Genomic DNA, 20,081 nt, shown 5'->3' on the forward strand with positions numbered 1-20,081 from the left:
ATATGTACCACCTCTTCTTTATCCATTCATCTACTGATGGACACTTAGGTTGCTTCCATTTCTTGGCTATTGTAAATAGTGCTGCGATAAACATAGGGGTGCATCTGTCTTTTTCAAACTGCGCTGCTGCATTCTTAGTGTAAATTCCTAAAAGTGGAATTCCTGGGTCAAATGGTATTTCTATTTTGAACTGTTTGAGGAACCTCCGTACTGCTTTCCATAGTGGTTGAACTAATTTACATTCCCACCAGCAGTGTAGGAGGGTTCCCCTTTCTCCACATCCTCCCAACATTTGTTGTTATTTGTCTTTTGGATGTTGGCCATCTTAACTGGTATGAGGTGATATCTCATTGTGGTTTTAATTTGCATTTCTCTGATGATTAGGGATATGGAGCATCTTTTCATATGCCTGTTGGCCATCTAAATTTCTTCTTTGGACAAGTGTCTGTTTAGATCTTCTGCCCATTTTTTAATTGGTTTATTTGCTGTGTGTTTGTTGAGGTGCGTGAGCTCTTTATGTATTTTGGATGTCAACCCTTAATCGGATATGTCATTTATGAATATATTCTCCCATACTGTAGGATGCCTTTTTGTTATATTGGTCGTGTCCTTTGCTATAAAGAAGCTTTTCAGCTTGATATAGTCCCACCTGTTTATTTTTGCTTTTGTTTCCCTTGCCCGGGGAGATATGTTCATGAAGAAGTTGCTCATGTTTATGTCCAAGAGATTTTTGCCTATGTTTTCTTCTAAGAGTTTTATGGTTTCATGACTTACATTCAGGTCTTTGATCTGTTTCAAATTTCTTTTGTGTATGGGGTTAGACAAAGATCCAGTTTCATTCTCTTACATGTACATGTAGCTGTCCAGTTTTGCCAACACCAGCTATTGAAGAGGCTGTCATTTCCCCATTGTATGTCCATGGCTCCTTTATTGTATTTTAATTGACCATATATGTTTGGGTTAATATCTGGGCTCTCTCTTCTGTTCCACTGATCTGTGGGTCTGTTCTTGTGCCAGTACCAAATTGTTGTCTTGATTTCTCTGGCTTTGTAGTACAGCTTGAAGTTGGGGAGTGAGACCCCCCACTTTATTCTTCCTTCTCAGGATTGCTATTTGGGGTCTTTGGTGTATCCATATGAATTTTGGAACTATTTGTTCCAGTTCATTGAAGAATGCTGTTGGTAATTTGATAGGGATTGCATTGACTCTGTACATTGCTTTGGGTAGGATAGCCATTTTGACTTTATTAATTCTTCCTAGCCAAGTGCATGGGAAGAGTTTCCATTTGTTAGTGCCCTCTATAGTTTCTCTTAAGAGTGTCTTGTAGTTTTCAGGATATAGGTCTTTCACTTCCTTGGTTAGGTTTATTCCTAGGTATTTTATTCTTTTTGATGCAATTGTGAATGGAATTGTTTTCCTGATTTCTCTTTCTGCTAGTTCATTATTAGTGTGAAGGAATGCAACAGATTTCTGTGTATTAATTTTGTATCCTGCAACTTTGGTGAATTTGGATATTAGTTCTAGTAGTTTTGGTGTGGAGTCTTTAGGGTTTTTAATTTACAATATCATGTCATCTGCAAATAGTGACAGTTTGACTTCTTCTTTACCAATCTGGATGCCTTGTATATCTTTGTTTTATCTGATTGCCATGGCTAGGACCTCCAGTACTATGTTGAATAACAGTGGGGAGAGTGGGCATCCCTGTCTTATTCCTAATCTTAGAGGAAAAGCTTTCAGCCTCTCGCTGTTAATTATGATATTGGCTGTGGGTGGGTTTTTCATATCTGGCCTTTATTATGTTGAGGTACTTACCCTCTGTACCCATTTTGTTGAGAGTTATTATCGTGAATGGATGTTGAATTTTGTCAAATGCTTTTTCAGCATGTAGGGAGATGATCATGTGGTTTTTGTCCTTTTGTTGATGTTGTGGATGATGTTGATGAATTTCCAAATGTTGTACCATCCTTGCATCCCTAAGATGAATCCCACTTGATAGTGGTTTATGATCCTCTTGATGTATCTTTTAATTTGGTTTGCTAATATTTTGTTGAGTATTTTTGCATCTATGTTCATCATGGATATTGGCCTGTAATTTTCTTTTTTGGTGGTGTCTTTGCCTAGTATTGGTATTAGAGTGATGCTGGCTTCATAGAATGTGTTTGGGAGTATTCCCTCCTCTTCTATTTTTTGGAAAACTTTAAGGAGAATTGGTATTATGTCTTCTCTATATGTCTGATAAAATTCAGTGGTGAATTGATCTGGCCCGGTGGTTTTGTTCTTGGGTTGTTTTTTTTATTACTGATTCAATTTCATTGCTTGTTATTGATCTGCTTAGATTTTCTGTTTCTTCCTTTGTCTGTCTTGGAAGGTTGTATTTTTCTAGAAAGTTGTCCATTTCTTCTACATTATCCAGTTTGTTAGCGTATAGATTTCCATAGTATTCTCTAGTAGGTCTTTGTATTTCTGTGGGTTCCATCGTGATTTTTCCTTTCCCATTTCTGGTTCTGTTGATGTGTATAGATTCTCTTTTTCTCTTAATAAGTCTGGCTAACGGCTTATCTATTTTGTTTATTTTCTCAAAGAACCAGCTCTTGGTTTTCATCAATTTTTTTCTATTGTTCTATTCTTCTCAATTTTATTTATTTCTTCTCTGATCTTTATTATGTCCCTACTTCTGCTGCCTTTGAGCCTCATTTGTTCTTTTTCCAGTTTCAATAGTTGTGACTTTAGACTATTCATTTGTAATTGTTCTTCCTTCTTTAAATAGGCCTGGACTACTATATACTTTCCTCTTAGAACTGCCTTCGCTGGGTCCCACAGAAGATGGGGCTTTGTGCTGTAGTTGTTATTTGTCTCCATTTATCACTTGATCTCTATTTTAATTTGGTCATTGATCTGTTGATTATTTAGGAGTATGTTGTTAAGCCTCCATGTGTTTGTGACCTTTTTGTTTTCTTTGTACAATTTAGTTCTAGTTTTATCCATTTGTGGTCTGAGAAGTTGGTTCATAGAATTTCAATCATTTTGAATTTACTGAGGCTCTTTTTGTGGTCTAGTTTGTCATCTATTCTGGAAAATGTTCCATGTACCCTTGAGAAGAATGTGTATCCTGCTGTTTTGGGTGTAGTGTTCTGTAGATGTGTGTTAGTTCCATCTGTTCTAGTGTGTTGTTCAGTGCCTCTGTGTCCTTACTTATTTTCAGTCTGGTGGATCTGTCCTTTGGAGGGAGTGGTGTGTTGAAGTCTCCTAAAACGAATGCATTGCATTCTATTTCCTCCTTTAATTCTGTTAGTAATTGTTTCTCATATGCTGGTGCTCCTGTGTTTTGTGCATATATATTTATAATGGTTATATCCTTTTATTGGACTGACCCCTTTATCATTATGTATTGTCTTTCTTTATCTCATATTACTTTCTTTGTTTTGAAGTCTATTTTGTTTGATACCAGTACTGCAACATCTGCTTTTTTCTCTCCAATGATTGCATGAAATTTCTTTTTCCATCCCTTGGCTTTTAGTTCGTGCATCTCTTTGGGTTTGAGGTTAGTCTCTTGTAAGCAGCATATAGATGGGTCTTGCTTTTTTATCCATTCTCTTACTCTGTGTCTTTTGATTGGTGCATTCAGTCCATTCACATTTAAGGTGATTATTGAAAGATATGTACTTATTGCCATTTGTAGGCTTTAGATTTTGGTTACCAAAGGTTCAAGGGTAGCTTCTTTACTATGTAACCTTCTAACTTAACTCGCTTATTAAGCTATCATAAACACAGTCTGATGGTTCTTTATTTTTTCTCGCTTCTTAATCCTCCTCCTCCATTCTTTATATGTTAGGTGTTTATTCTGTACTCTTTTGTGTTTTCTTTGATTGGTTTTGTGAATAGTTGATTTTATTTATTTTTCCTTTGTTTAGTATTTGTTTGCTCTGCTTTCTTTGGTGTGATTTTATTTTCTCTCGTGACATCTATTTAGCCTTAGGAGTGCTCCAATCTAGAGCAGTCCCTATAAAATATCCTGTAGAGGTGATTTGTGTGGGGCGAATTCCCTCCACTTTTGCTTGTCTGGTAATTGTTTAATCCCTCCTTCATATTTAAGTGAGAATTGTGCTGGATACAGTATTCTAGGTTCAAGGCCCTTCTGTTTCATTGCATTAAATATGTCATGCCATTCTCTTATGACCTGTAAGGTTTCTGTTGAGAAGTCTGATGATATCCTGATGGGTTTTCCTTTGTGGGTGACCTTTGGCTGCCTTTAATACTGTGTCCTTGTCTTTGATCTATTCCATTTTAATTATTATATGTCTTGGTTTTGTCCTCTTTGGGTCCCTTGTGTTGGGAGATTGTGGGCTTCCATGGTCTGAGAGACTATTTCCTCCCCCAGTTTTGGGAAGTTTTCAGCAATTATTTCTTCAAAGACACTTTCTGTCCCTTTTTCTCCCTCTTCTTCTTCTGGTACCCCTATAATGCGAATATTGTTCCATTTGGATTGGTCACACAGTTCTCTTACTATTCTTTCATTCCTGGAGATACTTTTATCCCTCTCGCCTCAGCTTCTCTGTATTCCTGTTTTCTGATTTCTATTCCATTACCCGTCACTTGTACTTCATCCAGTCTGCTCTTAAATCCTTCCAGAGATTGTTTTATTTCTTTATTCTCCCTCCTGACTTGAACACTTACCTCTTGCATATTTCTCTGCAGGTCCATCAGCATGGTTATGACCTTTATTTTGAATTCTTTTTCAGGAAGATTTTTTATATCTATCTCCCCAGGCCCTCTGTCGTGGGTTGTCTGAGTAATTCTGGACTGGACCAAATTCTTCTGCCTTTTCATGGTAATAGAGGTAGTTGTAGGCAGGTGGCGCGTTTATCAGCTGGGAAAACAAAGTCTCTTCCTTGTTGCTGGTCGCCTTCCCCTTCTCCGCTGCCTGTATCAGTTACCCGCACACTGGGTGCCACCTCTTGGTTAATCCCCTGAGCCGTCATGTGCGGGGCAGCCCAGAGCCCTGCAGGTAGTGGCAGGTGCAATGGGTGTACTCTCCTGCGAGAACAGAGCCCCTTTGCATGTTGCCCCAGCTTCCTCTGCCTGTGCTGGGCACTTGCGCGCTGACAGTGACTTCTGGTTCTGGCCCAGATGGCTGCATGCTCGGAGGAGACTTTTGGCAGCTGCTGTGGGTGCGGCTGCTTTCTGGCTGCTCGGCTGCTGTGGTTGGGCTGCACCGGGGGAATGAATGGCAGGCTGCTTATTGCCGTGAGGGTCTTAAGGGCTTTATTGCCACCCAGGGGGCTGGGGCGACCGAAGTTCCTCAGGATTCCCAGCCTGCTGGACTGAGTGTGCCGGGATGATTCCATCCAGCTCTGAGGCCCCTGTCCCTTTAAGACTTTCAAAAAGCACTCCCTTTTTTTTTTTTGGTCCCAGGGGAGCTGGCTGCAGGGGCCCGCTCTCAGATTTTACTTTTCTATTTACCTAATATCTAGCACACTGTGTGATGTGTGTCTGCACTCTCAGTGTGGACTACTAGAGCTGGTTGTTTAGCAGTCCTGTGCTTCCACTCCCTCCACGCTCCGACTTCTTTCCTCCGGCCAATGAGCTGGGGTTGGGGGAGCGCTCAGGTCCTGCCGGGCCGCGGCTTGTATCTTACCACCTTTGTGAGATGCTGGATTCTCGCAGATGTGTATGTAGCCTGGCTGTTGTACTGTATCCTCTGGTCTCTCTTTTAGGAATACTTGTATTTGTTGTTTTTAAAAATATATATGGTTTTGGGAGGAGATTTTCGCTGCCCTACTCATGCTGCCATCTTGGCTCCTCCTCTAATCTTTTTTTTAAAAATCAAAAGAAAAACTTCTTAGGGCTTATGAAATATTGAAGTTACAGCTTTTCATATACATTGTTCTATGAACACTTGTTTTATTAGCAGAATAGCACATTTATACAAATAGAAAATTTTACAACTTTTACAAACTGTGGAAAAGTTTTTATAAAGTTATACTAATACAAAATTTACACCATCTTTCAAGATAGAACACTTCATCTTCTTCAGTTTCCTTTTCCTCTTCTTTAAAGTGAGGTTAGCCTTATAGTGTTGTTGTCAAATAAAAGGTAATAATAGTGTAAGGCGGTTTTTCAGACAGTAAATACTACATTAGTAAGTGATTGTGTTGCTGAGAACTTAATTTACTTTGAAAGATCCTAGAGATACATGAATCTCTAAGATTGTGTTTAATTTGGGGCTCTTTGGGCTTTTTGGTTGGAAATGGCTTTTAAATCTACTTTTTGTGGGATAATTTGTTTTATTGTATATCTGCTTAGGAGCTTTTTACAGGATTCTCTGGGAATTAATTATTCATTGAATTCATAAGATCCAAGTTCATATCTGTATTATCAATAAAGGAACAAAGTCAAGAAAGGTATCCCAGTTTTTATAAGTTATAAATGCCTAAGGAATAATAAGTGAATGGACATGATAGATCATTATTTAACCAGAAAAGCTTTTTCTCTCTTTGTATTTCAGTATTTTTTCATTTGCAGTTCAAGTTTTAAACTATTTCCAAGTTGCTATGTTTTCCTACTTTTTAAATTTAATGGCTGATATTTCTCATACTTAAAAGAAATTAAAGCCATAGGAAATTTTCCAAATATTATTTAATTAGTAAAAATCTAAGTATGTACTTTGGAATTATGTCAGAAGATATTTTTCTGCTCAGAAAATAGGAGTAGAAATGAAAAACAAAGACTGTAAGTGTTGTGCTGTATTTAAGACACAATCTGATGACCTGAGATCATTGAACATAGTCATAAACTAAGATTAACAAAAGACCAGGAGAGAGACCTGAATGGGGTGCTTTTTCTAGTGAAATTAAAATGTTGTTCCATCTTGTTCTGATAATTGACTTGCTTAGTCTCTGTGTCTCCTTCTTGTCACAGATGGGGTCATCAGACTTGCAGGTGGTGATGGCCGCCACGAGGGTCGCCTGGAGGTGTATTATGGCGGGCAGTGGGGAACTGTCTGTGATGATGGTTGGACTGAGCTGAATACATACGTGGTTTGCCGGCAGCTGGGGTTTAAGTAAGACCATTGATAGGAGACAGCTAAATATCAAATTACATTTTTAAAAGTGTCATTTTGTAATCTTTGTAATTTCTATAATACTAAAAATACATATTTTCTATCATCTTGTTACCTGTCTACCTACTTACCTATTTACCTATCTATATATGGAAGTACAAAAATAACCATTAAAAATCAATAATATTTTATGATAAAGACTAACTGTATCTTGCTATTTATCTCATTTACCTTTCCTGCCACCACCCCTCTTCTGAGTAATTGGTTAGAGCCATGGGTGACTTTTAGGCCCTTTGTGTCTGTTGAAGTAAGACTGTATGCTTTGAATGCTCAGTTTTACTCTGATGCATCACTACTATTGGATGTTGTCAGTTCTGACATCATTGTGTCTAAAATTGCAGAGAAGTCCAGTGTCAGATGCTTTGGTGTTACATTATTCTCTTTCTCAGAATGTGGTGATAATTATCACTTTTATTTGAGAAAAACAGCCTTCTTGTCATGGGATGACCTTTGAAACTCACCCTTGACATCACTCTCTTAAAAGCTGAGTATCACATGCTTTGGGTGATATATTTCATATCACACATATAATGCATTCCAGAATAAAGACTTAAGTTGGGTGAAGTAACTGCAATTGATGCCTTTGAGTTAATATTTGAATGAAGCCCATGAATGCCCCTTCTTTCTTATTTTCTGTATTTCTGTGTCATGCTTGAAGTAATGATCTCATGCTTGAAATAATTGGCAAAATTATTTCATTTCAACTCGAGAGGAACTAATTTTAAAACACTCATTAAACTTTAAAAATATATTTTCATTCAAGCTAGGTATGACTGTTTAAACATATACTTTTTAATTTATAAAAGTAATAGAAAATATTAGAGATGATTTGGAAAATAAAGAGAATAAAAGACTATGCATAATTTTCCCATTCTTATACCATCATTATTATAATTGTGTATATAATTTTATAACAGATCTTTAATAAGTAATTTTTAATTTTTAATGTTAATGTAATGTAATATCCGTGGAATGTTCCTGCCATAATTCATTTGCTATTTTAGTTTAATTTTTCCTGTTATAAATAATAATGCTATGAAGATAGAAATGCATTATTGCCCAATGTTTTGAATTTTCATGGGCAGTGCAGTTATTATAATTATCAGGTCAAGGGGCTGACATACCAGACAAATAATTATTGATATTTAATGAATGAGAATTAATAAATACCATTTCATTTCAAGTGAATCTTTGTTAAGCTAAGAATTGTGTCTTGTTTCATAGATTTAGAAAGATTTGTAAATACTACTATTTAGCATTTTCATATTTTGCCTTGTTAATGAAGGCAGTTGAGTGACACTGATTTTTTCCATATTTTATTTGTTTCACAAATACATTAATTTTTTCCTGCATATGCGGAGTATCAGATCTTTATGGTTCTAAAAATATTCTCAATAATATTTGTTAAAAGTTCTAAATTGTTCTGTTAGAAGGTAGAATAGGCCTGTGCTATATTTACTTTTAGTTTACAGAGGAATTTCTGAAAGAATAAAATACCTTTGGAATGAGAAAAACATGTGAACTCTGGGTTTCGTTGTGTAAATGAGATCCCAGAGTAAAATGTCCTGTTATCTGTTACATAGTTGATATGGATTGATAATCAGGTTGATGCATTTTGTGGAAAAATGGTATAAATTGCAAGCAATAGTAATATGGTAATTTTACTTATAGTAATACAATACTTTTCTAGCTCAGACTTGATGAGTCAGCAAAATAGAAGTCTTAGAGTGATGATTAATTAAAAAGTTTCATTGTTTTAATTCATTAGAATTTTCACTTTGTTAAATAAACTAAATAATAAGTGCATGTAAGAAAAAAATCAGGAAAATTCAAGCCAGATAGAAAGATCTCACATATTCTTAGTACAAAAAATAATGAAAACTTCCAGTAAGGCAAGTGATTGACATAAAACTTACAAGATTTGAATTGCACACACTCTTAGAACTGAAAGATACATGAAGTATCTTTTAGCTAGTGATTTCTGGAGGTTTGGATTTGAAAGAGAGACAAAATTGGGGGAAGGATGAATCAAAGTACAGATTAATTTACCAATTTTTTATTTTGAAGATCTTTCTAATTTCTATAGCAGATATGCTTATTATAATACATCAAAAAATTTTTTTGGAAGGCAAGGTTACAAATAAAGTTAATTGGGGCACAAATATAATTTATAAAAATTTAAACATCCAACTTGTGTCACTTTATGAAAAACTAAGAACATTATCATTATCCTGATTTTGATGGGCTAAAGTCCAAGTTTCATCATGGATTTGGTCTAGTGATGGAGGAATTACTGAGCTAATACACATTTTTGTATCGGAGAGGATATCAAAGACTCCAGGAGAAGCTGATGAAATCAAATGATCTCAGAGGACTCCTTGGAGGCTGAGACAAGACAGGCATTCTCACTTTCTGGTTTGTGGTATTGTTGCCATGGTCAGGAACTTGAGGTTTATCTCTGTGTGCATTCTCTCTGGTTGGTGGATTATACTGCAGACAAATGCAAGAATGAATGGGGAAGAAAAGATTAATTCTTTATAAGTTACCCATTGAATCAATCACAAATTGGTTAAGATAATCAAAATGTTGATGGAGCAAACACTGCTCTTAGAAGTGAGTCCCTAAGAGAAAGAAAATACTTATCCTCTGAGGTCATGACACTTAATTAGGTTTATTTTATGTTTGCGGTTCTTTGAAACGAGACAGCAGTTGTATGGACGATGCTTACTTTATTGCCACAGGTATGGCAGACAAGCCTCTGCAAGCCACTTTGAGGAAAGCGTGGGGCCCATATGGTTGGATGATGTCCGCTGCTCAGGCAAGGAAACCAGTGTCCTTCAGTGTTCCCGGAGACAGTGGGGGAGGCATGACTGCAGCCATCGGGAAGACGTTGGTATCAACTGCTACCCTAGTGGCGATGGGCAGAGACTCTCTTTGGGTGAGGACTGGCCATGGATCTGAAGTAGCCATGATTCAGTGGCCACTGCACCTCTATTCACTGGTTCAGAATGTGAAGCATTTCTTGTCTTTGACTTTTTATTTATTTATTTTATTAATTTTTAATTTTTAATTTTTAATTTTGTTATGATTAATCTACAATTACTTGAAGAACATTATGTTTACTAGGCTTTCCCCTACCCAAAGAACCCCCAACAAACCCCATTACAGTCACTGTCCATCAGCATAGTAAGATGTTGTAGAATCACTACCTGTCTTCTCTGTGTTGCACAGCCCTCCCCTTTCCCCCACCCCCCACATTATACATGCTAATCATAATACCCCCTTTCTTCTTCCCTGCCCTTATCCCTCCCTAGCCTCCCATTCTTCCCAGTCTCTTTCCCTTTGGTAACTGTTAGTCCATTCTTGGGTTCTGTGATTCTGCTTCTGTTTTGTTCCTTCAGTTTTTCTTTTGTTCTTACACTCCACAGATGAGTGAAATCATTTGATATTTGTCTTTCTCTGCTTAGCTTATTTCACTGAGCATAATACCCTCTAGCTCCATCCATGTTGTTGCAAATGGTAGGATTTGTTTTCTTCTTATGACTGAATAATATTCCATTATGTATATGTACCACCTCTTCTTTATCCATTTATCTACTGATAGACACTTAGGTTGCTTCCATTTCTTGGCTATTGTAAATAGTGCTGAGATAAACATAGGGGTGCATCTGTCTTTTTCAAACTGGAGTGCTGCATTCTTAGGGTAAATTCCTAGAAGTGGAATTCCTGGGTCAAATGGTAAGTCTATTTTGAACATTTTGAGGAACCTCCATACTGCTTTCCACAGTGGTTGAACTAATTACATTCCCACCAGCAGAGGGTTCCCCTTTCTCCACAACCTTGCCAACATTTGTTTTTGTTTGTCTTGGATGGTAGCTATCCTTACTGGTGTGAGGTGATATCTCATTGTGGTTTTAATTTGCATTTCTCTGATGATTAGCAAGGTGGAGGAGCATCTTTTCATGTGTCTGTTGGCCATCTGAATTTTTTTGGAGAACTGTCTGTTCAGCTTCTCTGCCCATTTTTTAATTGGATTATTTTCTTTTTGTTTGTTGAGGTGCATGAGCTCTTTATATATTTTGGATGTCAAGCCTTTATCAGATCTGTCATTTATGAATATATTCTCCCATACTGTAGGGTACCTTTTTGTTCTGTTCATGGTGTCCTTTGCTGTACAGAAGCTTTTCAGCTTGATACAGTCCCACTTGTTCATTTTTGCTTTTGTTTTCCTTGCCCGGGGAGATATGTTCATGAAGAAGTCACTCATGTTTATGTCCAAGAGATTTTTGCCTATGTTTTTTTCTAAGTTTTATGGTTTCATGACTTACATTCAGGTCTTTGATCCATTTTGAGTCTACTTTTGTGTATGGGGTTAGACAGTGTCCAGTTCTGCCAGCACCATCTGTTGAAGAGACTGTCATTTCCCCATTGTTTGTCCATGGCTCCATTATCGAATATTAATTGATCATATATGTTTGGGTTAATGTCTGGAGTCTCTAATCTGTTCCACTGGTCTGTGGCTCTGTTCTTGTGCCAGTACCAAATTGTCTTGATTACTGTGGCTTTGTAGTAGAGCTTGAAGTTGGGGAGTGAGATCCCCCCCACTTTATTCTTCTTTCTCAGAATTACTTTGCTATTCAGGGTCTTTAGTGTTTCCATATGAATTTTTGAACTATTTGTTCCAGTTCGTTGAAGAATGTTGCTGGTAATTTGATAGGGATTGCATCAAATCTGTATAGTGCTTTGCGCAGGATAGCCATTTTCACGATATTAATTCTTCCTAGCGAAGAGCATGGGATGAGTTTCCATTTGTTAGTGACCTCTTTAATTTCTCTTTAGAGTGTCTTATAGTTTTCAGGGTATAGGTCTTTCATTTCTTTGGTTAGGTTTATTCCTACGTATTTTATTATTTTGATGCAATTGTGAATGGAATTGTTTTCCTGATTTCTCTGTTAGTTCATTGTTAGTGTATAGGAAAGCCACAGATTTCTGTGTGTTAATTTTGTATCCTACAACTTTGCTGTATTCCAATATCAGTTCTAGTAGTTTTGGAGTGGAGTCTTTAGGGTTTTTTATGTACAATATCATGTCCTTTGCAAATAGTGACAGTTTAACTTCTTTACCAAACTGGATTCCTTGTATTTCTTTGTTTTGTCTAATTGCAGTGGCTAGGACCTCCAGTACTATGTTAAATAATAGTGGGGAGAGTGGGCATTCCTGTCTTGTTCCTGATCTCAGAGGAAAAGCTTTCAGCCTCTCGCTGTTCAGTATGATGTTGGCTGTGGGTTTATCATATATGGCCTTTCTTATGTTGAGGTACTTGCCCTCTATACCCATTTTGCTGAGAGTTTTTATCATGAATGGATGTTGAATTTTGTCGAATGCTTTTTCAGCATCTATGGAGATGATCATGTGGTTTTTGTCTTCCTTTTTGTTTATGTGGTGGATCATGTTGATGGATTTTTGAATGTTATACCATCCTTGCATCCCTGGGATGAATTCCACTTGGTCATGGTATATGATCCTTTGGATATATATTTGAATTCGGTTTGCTAATATTTTATTGAGTATTTTTGCATCTATGTTCAACAGGGATATTGGTCTGTAATTTTTTTTTTTTGGAGTGGTCTTTGCCTGATTTTGGAATTAGGATGATGTTGGCTTCATAGAATGAGTTTGGGAGTATTCCCTCCTCTTCTATTTTTTGGAAAACATTAAGGAGAATAGGTATTATATCTTCTCTGTATGTCTAATAAAATTCTGAGGTAAATCATCTGGCCAAGGTGTTTTCTTCTTGGGTAGTTTTTTGATTACTGCTTCAATTTCTTTGCTGGTAGTTGGTTTTTTTAGATTTTGTGTTTCTTCCTTGGTCAGTCTTGGAAGGTTGTATTTTTCTAGGAAGTTGTCTGTTTCTTCTAGGTTTTCCAGCTTCTTAGCATATAGGTTTTCATTGTAGTCTCTAATAATTCTTTGTATTTTTGTTGGGTCCGTCGTGATGTTTCCTTTCTCATTTCTGATTCTGTTGATGTGTGTTGATTCTCTTTTTTTCTTAATAAGTCTGGCTAGATAGAGGCTTATGTATTTTGTTTATTTTTTCAGAGAATAAGCTCTTGGTTTCATTGATTTTTTCTATTGTTTTATTCTTCTCAATTTTATTTATTTATTCTCTGATTTTTATTATGTCCCTCCTTCTGCTGACGTTAGGCCTTATTTGTTCTTCTTTTTCCAATTTTGATAATTTTGACATTAGACTGTTCATTTGCGATTGTTCTTCCTTCTTTAAATATGCCTGGTTTGCTATATACTTTCCTCTTAAGACTGCTTTCTCTGTGTCCCACAGAAGTTGGGGCTTTGTATTATTGTTGTTTGTTTCCATATATTGCTTGATCTCTATTTTAATTTGGTCATTGATCCATTGATTATTTAGGAGCATGTTGTTAAGCCTCCATGTGTTTTTGAGTCTTTTTACCTTCTTTGTACAATTTATTTCTAGTTTTATACCTTTCTGGTCTGAAAAGTTGGTTGGTAAAATTTCAATCTTCTTGAATTTACTGAGGTTCTTTTTGTGGCCTAGTATGTGGTCTATTCTGGAGAATGTTCCATGTGCACTTGAGAAGAATGTGTATCCTGTTGCTTTTGGGTATAGAGTTCTATAGATGTCTATTAGGTCCATCTGTTCTATTGTGTTGTTCAGTGCCTCTGTGTCCTTACTTATTTTCTGTCTGGTGGATCTGTCCTTTGGAGTGAATGGTGTGTTGAAGTCTCCTAAAATGATTGCATTGCATTCTATTTCCTCCTTTAATTCTGTTAGTAATTGTTTCACATATGCTGGTGCTCCTGTGTTGGGTGCACATATATTTATAATGGTTGGGCTGAGCCCTTTATCATTATGTAATGTCCTTCTTTATCTTTTGTTACTTTCTTTGTTTTGAAGTCTATTTTGTCTGATACTAGTACTGCAACACCTGCTTTTTTCTCCTATTGTTTGCATGAAATGTGTTTTTCCATCCCTTGACTTTTAGTCTGTGCATGTCTTTCCATTTGAGGTGAGTCTCTTGTAAGCAGCATATAGATGGGTCTTGTTTTTTTTTCATTCACTGGCTTTGTGTCTTTTGATTAGTGCATTCAGTCCATTTACATTTAGGGTGATTAGAGATAGGTATTTACTTATTGCCATTTCAGGCTTTAGATTCGTGGTTACCAAGGGTTCCAGGTTACTTTCCTTACTATCTAAGAGTCTAATTTAACTCACTTAGTATGCTTTTACAAACACAATCTAAAGGTTCTTTTCTATTTCTCCTCCTTTTTTTCCTCCTTCATTCTTTGTATATTAGGTATCAAATTCTGTACTTTTTGTCTATCCCTTGATTGACTTTGGGGGTACTCAATTTAATTTTGTATTTGCCTCACAATCAGCTGCTCCATCCTCCCTACTGTGGTTTTACTACCTCTGGTGACAGCTATCCAACCCTAGGAGCACTTTCATCTATAGAAGTCCCTCCAAAATAGACTGCAGAGATGGTTTGTGGGAGGTAAAGTCTCTCAGTTTTTGCTTACCTGGAAGTTGTTTAATCCCTCCTTCAAATCTTCAAATTTAAATGATAATCTCACTGGAAAAAGTAATCTTGGTTCCAGGGCCTTCTGCTTCATGGCATTAAATACATCATGCCACTCCCTTCTTGCCTGTAAGGTTTCTGCTGAGAAGTCTAATGTTAGGATTAGGAAAGGAAAGACCATCGGCTTTCCTTTGTATGTGATCTTATTTCTGCCTCTGGCTGCTTTTAATAGTCTGTCCTTATCCTTGATCTTTCCCATTTTAATTACTATGTGTCTTGCTGTTGTCTTCCTTGGGTCCCTTGTGTTGGGAGATCTGTGGATCTCCATGGCCTGAGAGACTATCTCCTTCCCCAGATTGGGGAAGTTTTCTGCAACTACCTCCTCAAAGACACTTTCTATCCCTTTCTCTCTCTTCTTCTTCTGGTATCCCTATAATGTGAATATTGTTCCGCTTGGATTGGTCACACCATTCTCTCAATATTCTTTCATTTTTATAGATCCTTTTTTCTCTCTGTGCCTCAGCTTCTTTGTATTCCTCTTCTCTAGTTTCTATTTAATTTATTGTCTCCTCCACAGTATCCAAACTGCTTTTAATACCCTCCATCGTGTTCTTCAACGATTGGATCTCTGACCTGAATTCATTCCTGAGTTATTGGATGTCTTTCCGTACCTCCATTAGAATGTTGATGATTTTTATTTTGAACTCCCTTTCAGGAAGAGTCACTAGGTCCATATCATTTAAATCTTTCTCGGGAGTTGTATTAACAATTTTACTCTGGACAAGGTTCCTTTGGTGTTTCATGTTTGTATATGGCGCCCTCTAGTGTCCAGAAGCTCTATTCTGGAGCTGTTCAGCTCCTGAAGCAATGTCCGGGGTTGCAGGGGATTGGTACTGGTGCCCCATTCGCTGAGGTCTGCTCGTTTCTCCAGGTGTGTGCAGTCTGATGCCGTCCTCTTTCCTGTTGCTCTCTCAGGATTATTTGCACCAATTAAATTTTCTAATTGTATCCAGTTTTAGGAGGAAGCCTCTGTCTCTCCTCTCACACCTCCATCTGTAATCTCAATCTTGTCTTTGACTTTTAAAAATCAATTTCCTATAACACACTAATTTTCAATAATTTACATTCAGAGAAAAATGATTTTTGTGTCTTTCCACCAATATAAAATTTCAGCTCCTAACATATTTTCTCCTGCAGCCTAAGTTTCTCACTAAAAATATTTATAATCATGCATATCTGAAAGATGAAGCTGCAATACCCATTCCCAAACTCATTGGTCACCTATTCTGACTTTCCTTTACCTTACATTCTGATGAATGATTTGAGACAGAATTTTACAAAAAATCAGAACAAAACAATAACTCTCTCTTCCATACCCCCCATAATTCATTTCTTCTTTATTCCTGAGCCCTTGTTAATCACTGGTCACCAGCCATCCAATCCACTACCGTGTCCTAACCTAGGTTTTTCAGGTCTCTTAATGGATTATCTGGAGCAAATTGCCTACCCATTTTTCTAAGATACCCTGTTACTCTAGAAACCCATCAAGGTCCTTTCCTACTCCCCAGTTCCAAATTTCTTCCGACTTGTAATTGGATAGAAGGTGAGAAAGCTCGTCTAACAGTCTCGTGATATTTGTGGGAAAAGATCCTTTTGTGAGCAGAGTGCACCTACATGTCTTTGACAGACTTAACATGTCGTGAGGAGGACAAAATAAGTATGAATGAAAAATACAGAGGGAAGTATTCAAAAGACTTGCTGGGACACTACCATAGTTCTCTTATATCTACACATGTATTTTTGTGGATAGATGTTTAAGTAACCACAGGTGGTCCTTTCTTTTCCCCTCAGGGCTGAATCAACCCCCTTTGTATCCTCCCGTTTTGAGACTGTGAAGCTTAAATACTTCAGTTATAAAATAACAGAACTTATGGAATTCCACAGTATTAACCATATTGTATATTTGAGGTTGTCAGAGTATATGGATGGTTCCTCAGTATACTCTAAACTGACATGATGGTGACTCACTGCACTAATCAACATAATACGAAGTTAGATATACAACATTTTACTCCATCTCTTATAGGACATGCTTCCAATTTTGTGTCTTTTCATTTATTCTCTTCCCTTGCTTCTTTCTTTTTATGGAAGATTTATGATCCTTCCAGGGTTTGTAATGAATGATTACATGTGGTTTGGGTAGATAGTTCTCTTTTTGCTGGGAATGGATCCTCTTACCCCCCTGGTAGCAGGTATTTGGAACATGGAGTGATCTATTCAGGCACACTCTATCAGTGTGATAAAATACTATAAATACTGTACTGTAAATACTTCAGGTGATGAAATACCATAAAAACTATACAAAATGCCATAATCTAAATTCTCTGAAGGCCTATTTGGTTAAATATATGCATATAATGAAGACAACTAATCTTTTAAGTTCCCCTGAAAATCTGTTTAATTCTAGAATTCTACATACATCTTTAAAAAATTTAAAAAGCTGACGGTGGTAATTATTAATAAAACATGTGACCATTTTTATGAATCTCTGTGATCCTAATTTTAGTAATATATCTATTAACAATTCATTTGTCTGAGGAACATTATGTCTGAGCCAAATATACTTTTGGAATAGAATCACATTACCATTTATTCCTTCAAAGAGATCATTACTTTCCCACTCATCAAAAAGGACTGCACATTTGAAAGTGAAGCTTAGAGAAGGAGATTGTAGAAGAGTGATATAACAATAGCATTTTAAAAACAGTTAAGTTTTTTTACTTTTTTGGCACTACGATAATGAGCTGTTGGACTACTGTTTTCAACTATTTGAAGTGTAATTTGTGAACCTTAATTTTACATGTGAATGAAGCTGTTCTCAAAATTAGTAATAGTTCAGTAGACACTTTCTGTATTTGGGTGTGTGGTAAATAAAATGCTCAAAAGCACTATTCTAAGTGAATAAAAGTAATTTTAGGAAGAATTCGTTTAATGTCTGTGTATTAAGGGGGAAATTTGTGGGATGGTAAATATGTAGATTTCTTGTTGTAATACTGCATTAATTCTAACTTCTGAGTAGTAAATCCTATCAGATTTCTTTCACAGTGAGATTGACTGTTACTTAATCTTACAGTATAAACTTTGACTTTTAATTTACATTTATGCTAGATTTTCAAAAAAAATTGTATAAAAAATAGTATATTAAAATACTGTTACAGAAAAATTAAAGACAGCACTATTGGTAGTGAAAGGCTGAGATATACAATTAAAAATACTAGAACTCTTTATTTTTTCCAAGCATTTTATATTTATTTAAGATTTTAGAAATAAAATATCATGTATATTATTGCTACATAACAGAACGAACTTAAACAGTGAGGTGGTATTGATAGAATGGCTTTTGTCATTCAGTTTCCCTTCAAGCATTGAAAATACAATGACTTTGTAAAATGAATCGCTAAACTTAGGTTCAGAAGTATTTATGTGTTATTTTTATAAAACATGCAACATAGGCTTTAAAAGTACTTTATCATTTAAATTTTTATGGTGTATGAAAAACTGCCATAAAACAACTGGGATGAAATGTGGAGATCTAATTCTGTGTGCATGGTTTCTTAATATTAGGCCAAAGATCCAAAAATGTAAAATCGAAAACTTTTAAGAAAAGAATTTCATCTGTTTTGATTTACTCTTCGAGGATCACTTTTTTACCTAGCCCTCTTACAAAGAACCCAAAATTTCAGATTCATTAATAAGAAATGTAAAGTTTCAAATATACTGTATTTTGTGACATAGCAAAAATCCCAAGTTTTTTAGCTAATGTAAGCAGTGCATAGTATAGGCACTCCATAAGCATTTGTAAATTTTGGCTTTGCTATATTGATTCTACTAGGATGCCTGTCCCATGAAGTGAGTATAATCAGGGACTGAAACTACAGAGCCAGCAACTTGGGGTCTAACAAAGAAGGAATCAGAAGCATAAATGGATTAGAAGAATCAATAGAATTTGTCCATCTTGCCATTAGTGTTTTCCTTCAGTTAACAAATGTCAATCTATTAATTTCAGTATGTTGGTTTAAACATATATTGAGTGATGCTTTGTTTATTAGCTGCTTACTCTACCTTCTTAGTTCTGATAATTTCACTTGCTTCTTTGTATTCCCTACATCCCTATCAGTAAATCTTTGGTGTTCGGAAGCTGGAGACTCTTCCAATAACTAGGTAATCTAAAATACGTGTATTAGTTTGCTTGGGCTGTGCAACGAAGTACCAGAGATCGGGTTTTTAAATGACAGGTTTTTATTTTGTCAGTTCTGGAGACTAGAAATCCAAAATCAAGGGGTCAGCAGGGCTGGGAGGGAAGGGTCTATTCTAGGCCTCTCTCCCCTTGTCTTGTAGATGACCATCTTCTTCCTGTAATTCTTCACACTGTCTTTACTTTGTGTCCAAATTTTCCCTTTTTATGAGGGCACCAGTAGTACTGGACTAGGGTCCACCCTAATGACCCCACAATTCAACCCATGATAGTGTGCAAGCTACAGTGAGGACTTCCAGTTACAATTCACCGTATTTATTGGAGTCAATAGAAATGTGTGAGACTCTACAAGTCACTTCATTTGTATAACTTCAATTTGCTAGAGATCAGCTTTTCAATTATAAAAAAAAATTGAATGATTTATTTATTTATTATTATTTTTCAATTTTCTGGGTATAGTTGATATATATTAATTTCAGATGTACAACATAATGATTTGATAGTTGTATACACCGAGAAATGATCACGTAAGTCTAACATCTGTCACTTAACACAGTTACAAAAAGCTTTTTTTAATTGTGATGAGAACTTTTAAGATCTACTCTCTTAGCAGCTTTCAAATATACAATACAGTATTGTTAGCTATAGTCACCGTGCTGTTCTTACTTACCACTCAACTTTTAAATCTCAGTAGTTTTACGAGTTAAGCACTTCCTTTCGAATCACTAGTAAATAGAAAGCCTGCTATGGAAATTTTCCTTAACTGCCTTCCTTTTTCTCTCTGGAATACAAGTTACCCATGCATTCCAAAGGTGTATCTACTTATACTTTTCCCCAAAACCTTAGCCTTGGAATATAAATTTCTAGCTATGTTCACAGATAAATGAAAGACATGAAACAAAACAGTTCTAAGGAAATGTCTTTTACTATGTTAGTGGTGATAAAATCATTCACAATTTTACAGTGCTATTCATTCATTCATTTATTCAACAAACAGCTATTGCATGTCTTCTGTATGCCAGGCGCTGTTCCAAGTGCTGGGATACAAAAGCAAACACTGAGCACTCTGACTTCAGGGCTTTAAAAGGTACAGCAAAAGTGGGGACAGTTTTTTATTTACACCTCTTCTCTATTGAATTGCCCAGCTGAT

General features: G+C 36.2%; 1 protein-coding gene across 6 annotated transcripts in view; it reads left to right on the forward strand.

Moving 5' to 3' along the window:
• The window catches only part of LOC118967429 (neurotrypsin), a 189,390-nt gene that overhangs the window by 139,482 nt on the left and 29,827 nt on the right, over positions 1-20,081 (forward strand). For 4 of the 6 annotated variants that reach the window (XM_073237088.1, XM_073237087.1, XM_073237084.1 and 1 more), the window contains 2 exons: positions 6,919-7,060; positions 9,862-10,058. The exons of 1 other annotated variant lie outside the window; for it this stretch is intronic. In XM_073237088.1, coding sequence (XP_073093189.1) covers positions 6,919-7,060; positions 9,862-10,058 — 339 coding nt within the window. The remainder of the gene's footprint in view (positions 1-6,918; positions 7,061-9,861; positions 10,059-20,081) is intronic. One more of the 6 variants, XM_073237083.1, reaches the window with a different exon arrangement.

This window comes from Manis javanica, chromosome 5, assembly GCF_040802235.1.
Source record: "Manis javanica isolate MJ-LG chromosome 5, MJ_LKY, whole genome shotgun sequence".
In the NCBI taxonomy this organism is placed as follows: Eukaryota; Metazoa; Chordata; class Mammalia; order Pholidota; family Manidae; genus Manis; species Manis javanica.